At 48.2% G+C, this 15,414-nt stretch overlaps 1 protein-coding gene across 1 annotated transcript; it reads left to right on the plus strand.

Annotated features, from left to right (window-relative positions):
• Positions 1–851: 851 nt before the first annotated feature.
• Dcstamp (dendrocyte expressed seven transmembrane protein) lies at positions 852–14,742 on the plus strand. Its single transcript, XM_050162259.1, has 4 exons — positions 852–866; positions 7,766–8,807; positions 12,411–12,719; positions 13,852–14,742. Coding segments are annotated over exons 1-4 (1,419 nt in total). The 5' UTR covers positions 852–864; the 3' UTR covers positions 13,918–14,742.
• The last annotated feature ends 672 nt before the right edge of the window (positions 14,743–15,414 follow it).

Below are 15,414 nucleotides of genomic sequence, written 5' to 3' on the forward strand. Positions count from 1 at the left end.
TGCATGTTGATTCATAATTCAGTTGAATCGAAATGAATGATTCTTCCAAATTTCTAGGGAAGCCGGAAAACTGTTGACATTGTTGAAGAGTCCAGTTAGCATATGTGAAACAGACAGAAGACACTTTGAGAAGGGAGAAACTTGGTCATCTAATCAGAAGACTACCTGCAAAGTGTTACTCTGAGCAACAGTTTTGAAAGTAAGACTTGAGATCTTGGACATGCTGCTGCTTTTCGTCAGCCATAAGGTCAGAATTGTTGTTAATAATCCTTAAAGCAACACCCTTCCCAGCAGCATAGACACTTAAATTTCACCAGGAGTTGTACATCCTCACACACTAAGAGTTCTGGAAGTTTTCCTAAATTCCCTTAAGCAACAATGGTCCTCTTAGCTAGGGAGCGAAGTGTCTACGCTGCTGGGTACTACATTGAAGCCGGGTACTGACTAGTACTTCAGACCCTGGGCTCGTCCAGGAGCCTGACTCCAGTTGTGGAGTGGGCTGGGGTAAAATTAGTCTGCCACCCCCCCACACACAGCTGGGGTGAATAATGAGAAAATAGGGAAGAGAGAATGGGCCCCCAGCTTCACAAAGTATTGTGTTGAAAATGTCCTACCACGCTGTTTCCTAGAGTTAATGCCTGGAACGTCTTCTGAGGAAGCTGCAAGAATGAAGTCCGTGGTTTTTTCACACCAGTTTTACCCTTGGTGACATTAAATACTTAGTCACTTTGTGGGGGAAATGAAGACATTGATTCAGGGTGATGTGGCCACCTTCATGTCTGGTTCCCCTTTCCCTGTGCTATATTAAGCCTTGGAGAGTCCAGAAGGGTGTGTTCTATGCTTGTGGAAGAACCTGAGGGAAACATGTAAGTGGACCTTCAGAATAATCTTGCTTCTAAAATTGCTTTTAAAAGAAAATGCTAGTGAACTGGAATCCAGCCCCATGACCAGAGAGTACTGTAAACTGTATGTGTACGGCAGCTGTCTGCCTATGGTGTGAAGGACCCAAGGAAGTGGTTTGGGACTGCCGCCTGGCTATCTCAGGGAAGGCTGCCCAGGGGTGTCCTGCTGAAGGCACAGTGTGTGCAGATCTACCTGGCTTGGGAAGGGTGGAGCTCGGTGGCCTGGTATCCTGGCTGTGCTTAGTGTGGGGAGCTGATTGGTGAGGCACCAAGGCAGAGCGGCCCAGCCTGGTCCACAGTGAGCTTCCCAGCTTTGCAGCACACAATGATGGACTGCCCTGTTCCCTAGGTGCTCTTCTGTTTACCCCACAGCTTTCATTAATCTCCCATCTTGTAGGAAAGCCGCCTTCTCCGGAGAAGGCAGTTGCTGGCTTTCCCAAGGCAGGAATGATTAAAACAGAGCGGTGCGGGATTCATTCCATCTCAGAAGAGGTCGCCGCTCCGGCTCCCGCTATTTTGGCAGCCTGAGGGAACAGCGTGTTCCGAGCCGAACGATAAGTTTGCAAGAAAGGAAGAGAGGGAATTTAAAAAGGAGGGAGGAAAAAGGAAGCAGCCGCCTTTCATTCCTCCTTTGTCCCGCTTCCAGGTGCTGGGCTTTGATAGCTCGGCCTCAGAAGTGCTTGCTCCAGGCGTCTGTGGCTCCCATTCATCTGTCACTCAGGGACCACTCAGAACCTTGGAGAGCAGCAGCTCAGCAAGCTGAGGGCCCAGGAGGTGAAATGACCCAGGAAAGGCCACACAGTCTGTGCAGGTCGCTGCAAGCTAGAGAGCAGGCGTCCCGTCTCCGTGCCCGCTTATTTATTTATTTGTTTGTTTATTTGGTTATTTTACTTTCTCCTTTGCGGGGATTTCTTTTCAAATGAGTTTCGTATCAAGTCAGATCCCGAAGAAAGCCGGAGGCAGAGCTGGTGGGAGGTGCCCTGGAGGACAGGAGAGACTGTAGCTTTGAGTTAGTGTTCTGCCAGGAGTCTGCAGGTTATCTGGGCTGACTGAGCTCAGGCCATTGGCCTCTGTGCAGAAGCAGGGTCAGAGCGAGCTGCAAAGTGTAAGATAGCAGACCAGGCCAGTGCTGCCTGCGAGAGGACCAGAAAGAATGGCATAGCCCCTGAGGGGGTGGGCTCCTGGCCTTTCCCAGCAGGAAGGCCGTGTTCATTCCTTCCCCCTTCCCTCACTCTAGCAGGCCGTGGCTTTCTGTGTGGGGGATGTGTGCATCTTCCATCTAGAGCACTCGTAGGGTGGCCCGCGCACCTGCAAGTTGTTAATAGTAGTCCATGATTCTGTTTGTTACATGGTCTGGCCAGGCCTTGTGGCAGAACTGAGATAGGAGATACACTTGCGAGCCGATGTTTGATTTGTGCTCAGAGGACAGTGCTCAGGAGTAGGGCTGTCCCTGACTCCCGACAAGGTAGGCAGAGTGGACTCTAGGTGTTGGGGTGGGAATTCATGAATTCCATGCCAGTTCATGCTGATACGCTGAAAATTACACACAGATACGCACACGCACACTGCCAGAGAAAACCATGGCAGCTGTGTTTGCTAGCTACACGTGCAGGGCGGATAAGAAAGACTGATGCTCCTGTTTCCATGGGAACAGCTCAGCTCCGCATGAAAACAGGTAAACATGGGCTCAGGTTAGCTACACAGGCTGTGCCGCTCTGCAGGGCACTGGTTTGGTTCAGGGTCCTCACCATAGCCCCGTTCTTGGCTGTTTCTTCTCGCCGGCTCTTGTGGACATCACCTCAACCCCGTGAGAGGGAAATGAAGTCCGGTTAGCACTCTGCTGTGAACTCTAGCTAAGGTTTGCCCACTAGGGGCATGCTGCAAACCGTAGGCTAGGGATAAAAGCAAGGAAGCGGTGGTTACTCCTGGGGAATTGCTGCTGTAAAAGCAAGATGCAGGCTCTTTCTGTTGGAGAGATGAGACTGTCGAGTCAGGCAATAAGCATTATTGATAATGGAAGCAAAATGAAGAAAAATGATAGGTTAAAGGGATCAAGTAGGCTTTTAGAAGCTGACAAAATAAGTGTGGAGGACGAAGGACTCAGGCCTGTAAACACGGAGGAAGGGAAGCAAACAGAGCTCAGCTAAACGCTAAGATGCACAGACTAGAAATTAGCTCAGAGCAAACCCAGGCTCGCCCCGGGAGCAGAGGAGGAGGGAAGTGATTCTAGGAATTCTAGGGCGTGGCTGGGAGGTGAGCTAAAGTGGGGCTGGAGGAAGTGCTGAGCTTCCAGAAGGTCAAACGCAAGCTGATAGCTGAGCCCAAAGTCTGCCCGACTGAGCCAACTTGTTTTTAAAGCCAGATACCCTTTCCCCCCATAGGATCCTAGTATTCAAACCCAGTGCACTCAGTGAGGCTGCGTGAGGAAAAGTCCTCTCTAAGGAAGTTAAAGGTTAACGGGATCTGCAGGTAGCACTCTCTGCCAGTGTGACTGGGTGACCGGTGTCCTGAGAAGAACAGGAGAAGGTAGCTGGTTGCAGTTGTGGAAGAGAGGGCGAGCCCTCACACTGGGTTAGAGATAACACACCGTGGGGGAGTAAAACACACCGTGGAAGGACAGGAGGAGTAAAGGGGAGGAGAAACCAGAGACTTCTCCCCGACTCTGCTACCTAAGGACACACAGAGAGAAGGCAGCCTTCACCAGGGCTTGGCGTTGTGAGACCTTGAACGGGGTTCTCCAGTCTCCAGGACTGCGAGGAAAATGTCTCCTGCTCCTTTCTAAGGCATTTCGTCATGGCATCCCAGGCCGACCATGACATGCATGCAGGGTGTTTTTTTCTCCAAAGTCCCTGAGAAAGAAACAAGCAGATAGCTTGTCAGACTTTGGACTTCACTGCTACTGGGAAAAGAGAGCATCAAGATCCCCCAAGAAAGACTAGCAGGACATAGCATCCTAGTACCAGGTTAACGGTGCAACCGTCTTGCCGCTCAGCTCTCCACGCACTTGAGCATCCAGGCTTTGGCTAGAACAGAAGAAAATCTCAGTGTTCTATGGAAGGGAATGTGTTGTGTTGAGAGAACACACCATATCCAGGGAATGTCGGGTGTTTTTGAGAAGTTTCTCTCCTTAAGCTTCAACAAGCAGGATCAGGAAAGTCCTCTGAATTAGGAGAAATGACGGGCCAAGGGTGGGGAAGAAGTTGGAGGGGGGAGGGTCAAGGTCAGGGCTCTGTGCGCTGGAGACCGCCTCTAGTCTTTCCCCCTGAAGGGCTGGTGTCTTAGGCTCACCCTCTGTCCTTAGCACACAGACAAGGGGGACAAGGGTGGAACTGTCTCTCGTCGCGTAAACACGTGCCTCTTCCGGGATGAGATTGCAGCCATAGATCTCGTTTAATTGATATTAGATTTTATTGTAGAATGCTAAAATTTTAATGTGCCTATAAATCTGTTCCATGCTTGCGGAGGAATATCTGTATTGAGAGCATGCTGTACGAGAATAAAGGCAAGAGGAGAAGAAACGAGCCTACAATGTACACTATTAATATTTCAGCAGATGAGAGGAATTGGGGCTCACAGAGGAAATTAGAAAAACAAATGAAACCGGGTGTTCTAATTTGGTTCAAGACAAACCCGCTGGTTGGAGACATTTTAACCTCGCGGGGTCAGCTGTTTGGTTGAAGAAGAGAAAAACCAATGCGTAGCTGGTGGAGGTGGGTTTGTGATATTTGGGCCAGCTCTGGAGCAGACACTGGCAGTTCACGTGGTGTGTTTCTAGTAGGAACAAGTTCAGACAGCTGTGTGTCCTGTCCCCCTAACCCAGACTGGTGAAATCTAGGCTGGGCGCAGAGGGGATGGCTTGCCTGGGGCTAAGTACAGCCTGGTGTGAATTCCCCGTACAGGCAGCTCTGCAGGAAGGCCACTCCTGCTTCTGCTTCCTCTGCAGAAAATGCAAAGTGCATTTGAGGTAGGGGGTGTGGAGGCTTCTTGCAAAGTGCCCTGGATGTCATAGACAACTAGTAGTTAATTTACGGGCCACTTCAGCGTGGGACTGGATCCAAAAGTTCTGCGGTTATTCTAAGACTAATGGAGAAGAAAGTGCGTGAAGTCATGTCTGAGGAGACGCAGCTCCTGACCCGCTCTGAGGTGGATGTTCTGCTCAGAGTCCAATGTCCACCAAGCCCTCCTATGTAGGGACACGCCGGACAGTTTCAGGAGCACAGACCCGTTGGTGATATGGCCATGTGTGAGCACTACTCACCTTCCATCTAACTGATTCTGAAACGGTACACGCTGCGGTGGTAAAGAACCAGGGTTCTCCTGGGGGAGTCTTTATTGAAAATAGTTTTACTTTATTGTATTAGTGTGTGTGTGTGTGTGTGTGTGTGTGTGTGTGTGTGTGATAGTGTCTGTGAGAGAGAGAGGGAAAGTTGGGGGGGGGACTGGGATGTATTTACTATGTGTTGATATGTAGAGGTCACAGGACACATCTGTGGAGTTCACCCTTCTGCCAATCCACTTTTATGTGAATCCCAGGTCTCAAAACTCAGGTAGCCGTGTGTCTTAGTCAGGGTTTCTATAACTGTGACCAAACACTGTGACCAAAAGCAGATTGGAGGTGGTGGGGAGGAAACGGCTTATTGCACCTTACACGTCCAAATTACAGTTCATCATAAGGAGAAGCCAGGACAGGCACTAACGCAGAGACCATGGAGGAGTGTTCCAGCTTGGTGGCTTTCTCCTCTGGGTGTTCAGTCTGTTTCCATCTTCTGAATCTCAGGACTACCATCCAGGGCTGGCATTGTCCCCTCCCATGGAATAGGTCTACCCATACCTATTATCAATCAAGAAAAATGAGCACAGGATTGCCCACAGGCCAATCTGGTAGGAGCATTTTCTCTGCTGAGGTTCCCTCTTTCCAAAGACACTAGCCTGTGTCAAGCTGACCAATACACCAGGCTTACGAAGCAATTGTCATCACCTGCTGAGCCATCCTGCTGGTCCCACATGTTTAGAATCTTCATCTCTGTGAAGCTAGTCCAGGTGACAATGACCCTTGCTATGGAGTTGAGCATGAGAGAATCAGATTGTCACATCTGGTCGTTCAGTTCATGCCCCGGAGCCACCACCTGCATTTGTCATTTCCACGCTTAAGTGCCACGCCACGCAAGGGTTCTCAGTGTCAAGCAGCACCGTCAGTCCTAGCCCATAATACTTGCATGAAATCAAATATATGTGAGAGAGTTTAGAGACTTCTCAGTGTCCCCACTAAACCTCATACATATGGCACAGTGTTCATTAGATATTTTAAGTCAGTTAACTTACTTGGCTAAAATTTTTACTTGTTAAAATTGAGAGAAAAACCTCAATTTTATTTATATCAGTCCAAACGAACCCAACTCATTCTCAGTATATCACAGACCTAAATATGCATAACAAACAGAATAGTAGCAGCCTCCTAACACCTAAATTTTAATTATCCCAGACCTGATTAATTTAGGGACAAAAATATTCGTAATTTCCCTGAATAGTTTCCAGAGGGACCCATACTCATGGGGTAGAGATGGCAGAAGAGGAAGCAGCAACATAGCGGTACCGGTCCAACTCCACAGTCAAGTCTGGATGCCCTTGTGTGCTTTCTGGTCTGTAAACGAGAGCACAGAAGACGAATGGATGACTGTTAAAGATACACTTACATAATGCACTTTATTGACATCGCAGCCCATCCATCAGCCTAAAGCTTGTCTCAACTCTTGGAGCCCATGATACAGGCCTACTGCTTTTGTCAGTGGGTAATTACAGTCAAGCAGCCCGGGACAAAAGTTGGTGGTGGAAAACAAAACAGAACAGTATTTATTATTTTCCAAGCATATGTGACCAGCTGGGAGCCTGGTTGCAGGGGCGGGGTGGGTGGGGGCTGTCTTACGTGTTTGACAATGGCATCGCCTTTTAAGTTCACCCGAGGGACAGATCTTGCTGCTGTGCTAGAACCTAGTGTGACAGACTAAACATTTTCCTAAGCTGTCTATGCCCTAATGCCCAGAACCTGTGAATAGACCACCTTAAATGGTAAAAGGAAGCCTGTAGATGCAGTCTTGAAAGGGGATCATCTAGACTTTCTGGGTGGCCCTAAAATGCAGAAAGATCAGCATGAGAGAGAAGCGGTTAAGATGGAAGTGGGGGCCACAGAAAAGGGAAGAGTCAGCCTGACTGGCTTTGAGAAGGAGGGAGGAGGACCGTGAGCTGCAGAACACAAGCCCCTCCAGGAACTGGCACAAGGAAGCAACACGGCCCCCGGGTAGTCCAGAAGGACCACAGCTCAACAGACCCACGAATGACCTCCAAGAGGAATTCCTAGCTCCCGGTGAGGTTAAACATCACCAACGCGCAGCGGAGGGTGCATTGCAGCGGAGGGTGCAATGCTGCCGAGGGTGGGGCTAGTGCAGAGTGTGAAGACGTGGATCACAGACCTAAAGATGGCAGATGGGCACCTTTAATTGCTTAATCAATCACAAGGCCAACGTAGAGCCAAAGAATGCAGAAACACCCTCCCTCTAGCTGCTATTTTGGTTTTTTTGAGACAGGGTTTCTACGTGTGGGCCTGAAACCCTGGAATTTGCTCTGTAGACCAGGCTGGCCTCAAACTCAGAGATCCTCCTGCCTCTGTTTCTCGAGTGCTGGGACGAAAGGCGTGTGCCACCACCCTGCCTCACTTCACCTCTGGATGTAAGCTATTTCTCCCTCTTCCTGGTGGGATTCCCACTAAGAAGGAGCAGACAGGGAGGGGTAAAGAAATTATATATATGTACTAGCTGACCTCTAAGCAATGTCTGAACTTGGCTTGTTTTTTTGTTTTTTATTTCTAGGTACACGGGGAGGAAGAGGCTCTGGACCCTGGGAATTAGCATCTTCCTAAGGCTTTGCCGGACATATGTATTCCCAGGAAGTACAGGCTGGATGGACTTCATCCAACATTTGGGAGTTTGCTGCTTTGTGGCCTTCCTTGCCGTGAGCCTCCTCTCAGCAGCCTTCTACTGGGTCCTGCCCTCAGTTGCCATGCTTGCCGCTGTGTGGGCGAGCACCTGTGTCTTCCTGTGCTGTTCCAAGCATGCCCGCTGTTTCCTGCTTCTTGCCTTCCTCTCCTGTGGCCTCCGGGAAGGCAGGAACGCTTTGATTGCTGCTGGCACAGGGATGGTGATCTTGGGACATGTGGAAAATATGTTTTATAACTTCAGAGGTCTCCTAGACAGTATGACTTGCAACCTAAGGGCAAAGAGCTTTGCAATCCATGTTCCACTTTTGACCAGATATTGTGAAGCCCTTCAGTGGATTTATGGCCTTGCCGCTCCACCAAATCTATTTGATGACCTCCTTTCTTGGAACCAGACTTTAGTGGTCTCCCTCTTTAGTCCCAGCCACACCTTCGAGGCTCATATGAATGACACCAAGGGAGAAGTCCTGGGTGCCCTGTCCCATATGGTAGTCATGACAGAGCTATTGTCTTCCTTGGGCCAGAAGCTTCTCGCCCTGGCCGGGCTTCTCCTCATCCTTCTCAGCACCGGCCTCTTCATGAAGCGGTTCCTGGGCCCTTGTGGCCGGAAGTATGAGAATGTCTACATCACCAGGCAATTCGTTCAGTTTGACGAAGAGCAGAGGCACCAACAGCGGCCCTGTGTCCTCCCTCTGAATAGGAAGGAACGGAAGAAATACATCATCATCCCGTCTGTGCGGCTGAGTCCTAAAGAGAGGAAAAACCTGGGGCTCTTTTTCCTTCCCGTCCTGACCCATCTCTATGTGTGGGTGCTGTTCGCAGCTGTGGATTTTCTGCTGTTCCGACTCATTTCCTCCATGAACAAACATCTCCAAAGCTTGCCAGGGCTTGAGGCTCACTTGAAACTTCGTGGAGAGGTAGGGGCTCCCAGTACTCCATGCAGTATTCCCGGGCGTCTTATTGGTGGACCTTGCAAAAAATGCTGGGACTTCCCAAGTCTGACAGTGTCCTCAGGTTGTGGGTGTCTGGCACACGGAGGGAGCCCGATAGGTATGGCTGAATTAGGTCCCAGGGCTAGAATAGGACTCCATGTTATTTTTCTGTGGCTACGGCAGCAAAGAATCACAGGCTGCATGTCTTAAAACAACACACATTTATTCTCTTCTAGTTCATCAGTGAGAGGTCTAAAATCACCTGCTGTTGGTATGGGCTTCCTCCTTCCAGAAAGTAGGGGAACTTAACTCTGCCTGGTCCGGTTTTACCTGGATAGTGATATTCCTTGGCCTGTGGTGGCGTTACATATATCTCTCTGTACATGGAAAAAAATCTCTATGTCTCTCTCAAACCAGGCACATGGTCACATCATCATGTACACAGGGACAGTTTCTCTATCTCGAGGCAGCTGACTTAATCTTTCTGCTGAAACCTGTTTCCCAGACAGAGTATCACAGGCTCCTGGAGTATCACAGGCTCCTGAGTGCACAGGTTCCCAGAGTATCACAGGCTCCCGGAGTATCACAGGCTCCTGGAGTATCACAGGTTCCTGGAGTATCACAGGCTCCTGGAGTATCACAGGCTCCTGGAGTATCACAGGCTCCTGGAGTAGGGCATTTTATCTTCAGGGAACTTATACTCAGCATAGCCTGAAGGGTAGAAATAGGTTTTGATTCTGGTTTTAAACTTTGGTTTCATTTTGCTTGCGTCTCAAGGGGTGTAAATGGGCCTGAAAGGCAGGTTTGGGGCTTGACTTTCTCCCGCTGTCAAGACTTGGGCAGACAGACTTCAGACTCTACTGGAGAACTTTCTCACGCAGCCTGAGTCCTTGCCAACAGAAAAGGACTTCTATCTAAAGAGTGGGATGTTGAACCCATGCACACCTTAGCTTTTTTCCCCACATAACGTTAGATAGTGTGTGTGTGTGTGTGTGTGTGCGTGTGCGTGTGCATGTGTGTGTGTTGAATTTCTATCAGTAGAACTCTACTCTCCCTTTCTCTGCTTCTGGGTTGCTCAAATCCTCTGGCCCCAGCCCTGCATCCACTTCCTTTTCCTCTGCTTCAGCGCACCCAGTCTCTGGGCTCTTGCCCTCCCAATCCTGAGCTTCTTAGAGTTGATTACTCTGAGCTCTCTGCTGCCCCTGAAGAGTTCACTTAATTGCAAGGTTCTCCGTTGCTCTAGATAGTTGGAACAGGCTGATAATGGAAGGCATGCTTCCAATTAAGCCAAATAAGAAGCCCAGAAGCAAAGGCCTCTCTCCACCTCACTCTTCCCCTTGGTCTTGATGCTTTTCCCTCTCAGTTATTCCCTTCCCTCCTCTTCTGTTTCTCTCATGCATTTCTCTCTCAACCAATATCAAAAATCCATGCCTGTTCGATAAATTCTCACTGATTTAGACTGGTGTGTGTGTGTGTGTGTGTAAGTTCTATCTTGCTACAAACACTGCTGAGTACCAGGGACATAATAATGTCTAGACCACGACAGTTGCATGGCAGAGCTGATATGCCAGGGGAAGAGGCCACTGTGGCCACACATAACAGCAGCTGGGTGGTGGCCACTGGGTCAGATGTCTGTCTGTGCAAGGCGTCTGTGACATCTCCCGAGTTTTCTTCTGCAGTCCCTGGGAGATTGCGCCAGCAGCTAGCATCCTTTGAGTGGCTGGCAATGCCCTGCCCTTATCCCAGGATGCCCTTGAAGGCTCCTCGCCTCCTCTGTTGCTGCAGATTTGTGAAAGAGAAATCAGACAGGAAGAGAAACATTGGTGCAGAGTTTTGTCAATATTTCTCTCCCACTATCATACAACTTTAGACAAATGTTTCAGATAAAGCCTATGGGAAACCATCCGACTTGAGCTGGGATGGATCGGCAGTATAAATGATAACAGCCCTCGCTCCTATTGTGTGAGCACACCCCACGGGCCAGGCGCTGGACACATTAGCTCTCCAGGACAATCCGATAACAGAGCGAGCTGGCCTTCCATCCATCATGCAGCAGCACCCTCTCAGCAAATTGTTTACTTAAGAGACGTAAACATGGCTTAAATCATCGGGGTCTCATTGTGTATGTTCCTGGCATTTTGAAAGAGCGACTGTGCCTTCCACGCTGCCCTGAACAGAGCCCATACAGAAAACGTTGACTCAATCTTTCAGAGGCTCCCACTCCCAACGGCCAATCCCCAGCTACATTTCTCGACTGAATAGCTCCTTCCACAGACCGAACACCCGCTGCTTTCTTATTGCAGAATTGCTCATCACAGACTCAATCGATGTGTTTGTTTCTACCATAGTATTAAAAAGAGCGCCTGCCGCCGCTCTGGGGACTGCAATCTCCATTTAATTGTAGACCGGCTGTCTTTTTAATAAAGGGAGGAGAGAGCGGCTACCCAAACGTTTCTCTCTGCTTAGGCACAAATGTGAGTTGGCGTTTATACAGAGGGCCCAGGTTTGGTGGTAGGTCTAAGTCGCAAAATGTTCTCTGGGTGGGGTTGTTTTGTTATTTTTATTTTTTATTTTGAGAGGTCATTTACTTCTGCTTGGCCCCAGGGCTCTGCGGCATTAGGGTGATAATAACTTACTAAGTATTCCAGCCTGTAAGGTTAATGCGTCACCCCCAAGGTGTTCAATTTACACTGGGAGGTAGTTTATTCAGGGGCAGATCTGGTCCATTAATTCCTGCTTTACCAAATTAGAAAACAAATCCACCGAGAGAGTAAATGACTTTCCTGGGTCAGATGAGAAAAGAGCTGAGTCAGCAAGCAGTCTCCACTTGGGTGGCTGAGCTGGGTGGCTCAATGTCACCGCCCGTCCGTCTTCTGTGTCATCAGCGGAACTAGGAGTTGCTTCTCAGACCCCTTCCAAACACCCAGAGACACCAGAAAATGCCATGTTTTAAAAACATCCTCCAACAAGACTTTAGGATTTCCCTCAGCGATGTGGGCCAACATGTCACCCTAAAAGGGATGTCGGAGCTTAAGGAGGAAGCAGTCCCCCTAACTCCAAAGGATTGATTGATGCTATGACTCAGTGAACGCCTTTTAACGTTGTGGCCCGAGGAAGGGGAGTTTGTCCTGCCTTGGAGGCTGTGCCTGGGACTGGAATGACTCTATGACCAGCCAAGCTCTCTTCCATTTGAGCTGATTCCCCATCCCGCATCACCTCTATGTGCCCTAAGTAAAGAAGCAAGTGTTCCATTAGAAGACGGGTATATGGCGGTGGTTGGTAAGGTAGTCCTCAGCCTTTCTAGAACCTAACACTTCCACAGGCTTGTGGCTCACCGAGAAGAGATAGAGCAGACAAACTCTATTTCGTAGATTCTCTCCACAAATCCACTTGGAAGACACTGTCCCCTTTATAAAGTCACCCTTTCCCCTCTGCTCCAATCATGACTCATAGAGGAAGACTTGACAGACAGCTGCTTCAGACAAAGCTCCCTAAATATTTGCGGGCAAATAGTGTGTTGCAAGGGAGTAGAAAGACAAAGGTAGAGAAGATGGCGTATCTATGGACTATTTTATGCTTTCATTTCAGAGGCAAGACACGCAAGACGTCATCCATGATTCTTCCTTTAATATATCTATGTTCGAATCCAGCTGCATTTCTAAACCAAGGCTTGCTGTGTCTGAGACTTGGGTCCCTCTCAGCATTATTCTTGCAGCGCTGACAGTACTAGGATTGCTGTCTTCTATGCTGATGCAGCTTAAGATTCTGGTGTCAGGAGCCTTCTACCCTAGAGTGGAGAGGGAGCGAATCCGATACCTCCATGCAAAGCTCCTCAAGAAAAGAGCAAAGCAGCCACCGGGAGAAGCTGAAAGAAAACTGAGTCTGTATTTTAAAAAGGTAAGGTCAGGGGGGGGGGAGGTATGCATCTAAGTAAACCAAGGCTGAGTTTGGAAGGCAAATGAGAGAGGATTCCAAAGTATTCTACAACTTCACATCAGGAGGCCAGCTACAATACAGCTGAGGAAGCCCTACTGAACCAAGTATGTTGTAGTTGGCTGTTGGGAAGATCTATTGTAGTGGCTATTTTGGAACAATGTCCAATGATTTCTTTTCTGCACCAAAAATAAAGTAAAAACATGGAAAGAAATCGCTACCATTTTAAATAATTTGCTCATTCTAATAAGTCTATCTGTATGTCTCTATAGATAGACAGATATATGATAGATAGATGATAGATAGATAGATAGATAGATAGATGATAGATACATAGATAGATACATAGATACATAGATAGAAGATACATAGATAGAAGATAGATAGATGATAGATAGAAAAGATAGATAGATAGATAGATGATAGATACATAGATAGATACATAGATACATAGATAGAAGATACATAGATAGAAGATAGATAGAAAATATAGATAGATAGATAGATAGATAGATAGATAGATAGATAGATGATAGATAGAGATGGCTCCTATACACATTATTGATTTTATTTGACTTATTTATTAATGAGAGAAAAATAAAAACCTGCAACCGGTAAAAAGAATAGTTCAAAGCACTCTCACAGTCAGGGCACAAGCACAACAAAGTTAAGTTGCTTTATAGATGTGGTGGCGCACGCCTTTGATTCCAGCACTTGGGAGGCAGAGGTAGGCAATTCTCTGAGTTCGAGGCCAGCCTGGTCTGTAGAGCGAGATCCAGGACAGCCAGGTCTACCCAGTGGAACCTTATTTTGAAAAACAAACAAACAAACAAACAAACAAACAAACAAACAAAGGCCACTAGACCCTTCCTCAAGGGTGGACGGAGGAATCACCAGGCTCTTGAGAGACTTCCATTTCACCTCCAGCACGCCATGACTTACATCGCTGCGCTCAGACCCCTACAACATACACAGCTGGGAAACAGCTACAGCCAAGGCAAGACCAAGAAAGACCACGAGGATAATTTCTGTGTCTTTCAGAAGTTATAGCAGAGGCATTCGCAGTGACTCCCGTGTCTATCCACCTTCTTTTCAGGTCCATTTCTGGCTTCCAGTCCTGAAACTGATTAGGAAGAGACATACGAAGACTGCAAATCCCTGAGACACCTGAGTCCCTCTTCCGGGTCAGCTGCTGCTGCTCACTGTCGGCTCGGCAATAGGGGGTGCTGTGTGAGAAGATCTACAGATGTTTGCGGTTACAGGGCCCCCTTTCCTCTCGGGTGGTTTTTTCAAGCCACTTGTTGATCATAATAATGCCAAATGGCTCCCAGGTGGATGGCTTTTCAGTCTGTCTTCAGAACAAAGCACAGTATCTAGACTGTGTCTCAGCTAAAGGGACTGTGGTGGCTTCAGTGAAAGTGTCCTCCAGATGCTCAGATGTTTGAAAACTTGATGCTGCTGTTTGGGGGATGCTTAAAAGATGCAGTCTGTGGGACAAAGTGTGTCCCTGGAGCAGGGCTTGCGGTTTTGTAAGCTATGCCCTGATTCCTGTTTGCTCTCTGCGTCCTGCTTGTGGCTGGAGGTGTGGGCTTTCGGCTGGGCTTGCCTCCACGTTTGCCCATCACCACCTTCCCCACTGTGATGGTAATGGAGTCTTACCCCTCTGGAACCTTAAGGTCAAATAAACCCCTTCCTTCTGTAAGTCACCTTGACTTATACCGCAATGGACAAGGAAGCAGTATGGCTTAGAGCAGAGAAAAAAAAAATCAAAAAATAATTATGAATTCTGTAATGGATTAAGTAAAATGGTGCAGGGTCCTGGGTGACTGCAGCGGGCAGTGGGCCATAAGGTCACACGACAGGGGCCTCCTTACAGAGGTTTGGGATGGGATGATGTGTCGCAAGGCCTCCTGGGACCTGATTATTAAAATGCACATCTTAGATGTCTCGATGCCTTTTCTATCACAAGAGATCTAGGAGAAGAGGGGGACTTTCTTGAGTCCTGATCCTGTTATCTCTGAACTCCAGAATAGGGAAATCATTTCTCTCTCTCTCTCTCTCTCTCTCTCTCTCTCTCTCTCTCTCTCTCTCTCTCTCTCTGTCTCTCTCTTAACTTTTATCTTTTCATTGTGAAAATCTACAGGCTTATAAAAAGCTGAGGAAGCGGTATAAAGTTGTACCTGCCCTTCGCCATCCATCTCCGAACATTAGCATCTTACCCAGCAGCCTCAAAATCAGAAAAATGACTTAGAAATATACAGAATCAGGAGCTCTTATTCCATTTTTGGCAACCAAAGGGTTAGCACCCTCTTCTGGACCTTTCAAGCCAGGATCCCACAGTACCAGTAACAGTGCTATATCTTTAGAGTGCATACACCCTCAAAGGTTCCTTTGCGCCAGGACATTGACCCTTTTGGAGAAACTGAGCCAGTTCCTCATCTCCTTCCATTTGCCTTCGTGAAGGTTCCCTCTCAGTTAACCTCGCTGCTTTCCAATGCATTCTGGGAAAGTGAGTCTGAGTACTTCCTGTGCCGCAGCAGGAGGCCCGCATTGCTGCCACACCGCTTTTGTTCGTAGGAAGAAGGTGACTTCAGGCGAATTCCTCCGTCGTAATTATCATTTTCCTTTGTGATTAATAGGCACCTGTGGGGAGAAACTT

Source organism: Alexandromys fortis, unplaced genomic scaffold (genome assembly GCF_014885135.2).
Source record: "Alexandromys fortis isolate MF-2015 unplaced genomic scaffold, M_Fortis_MF-2015_v1.1 scaffold_17, whole genome shotgun sequence".
Classification (NCBI taxonomy): Eukaryota; Metazoa; Chordata; class Mammalia; order Rodentia; family Cricetidae; genus Alexandromys; species Alexandromys fortis.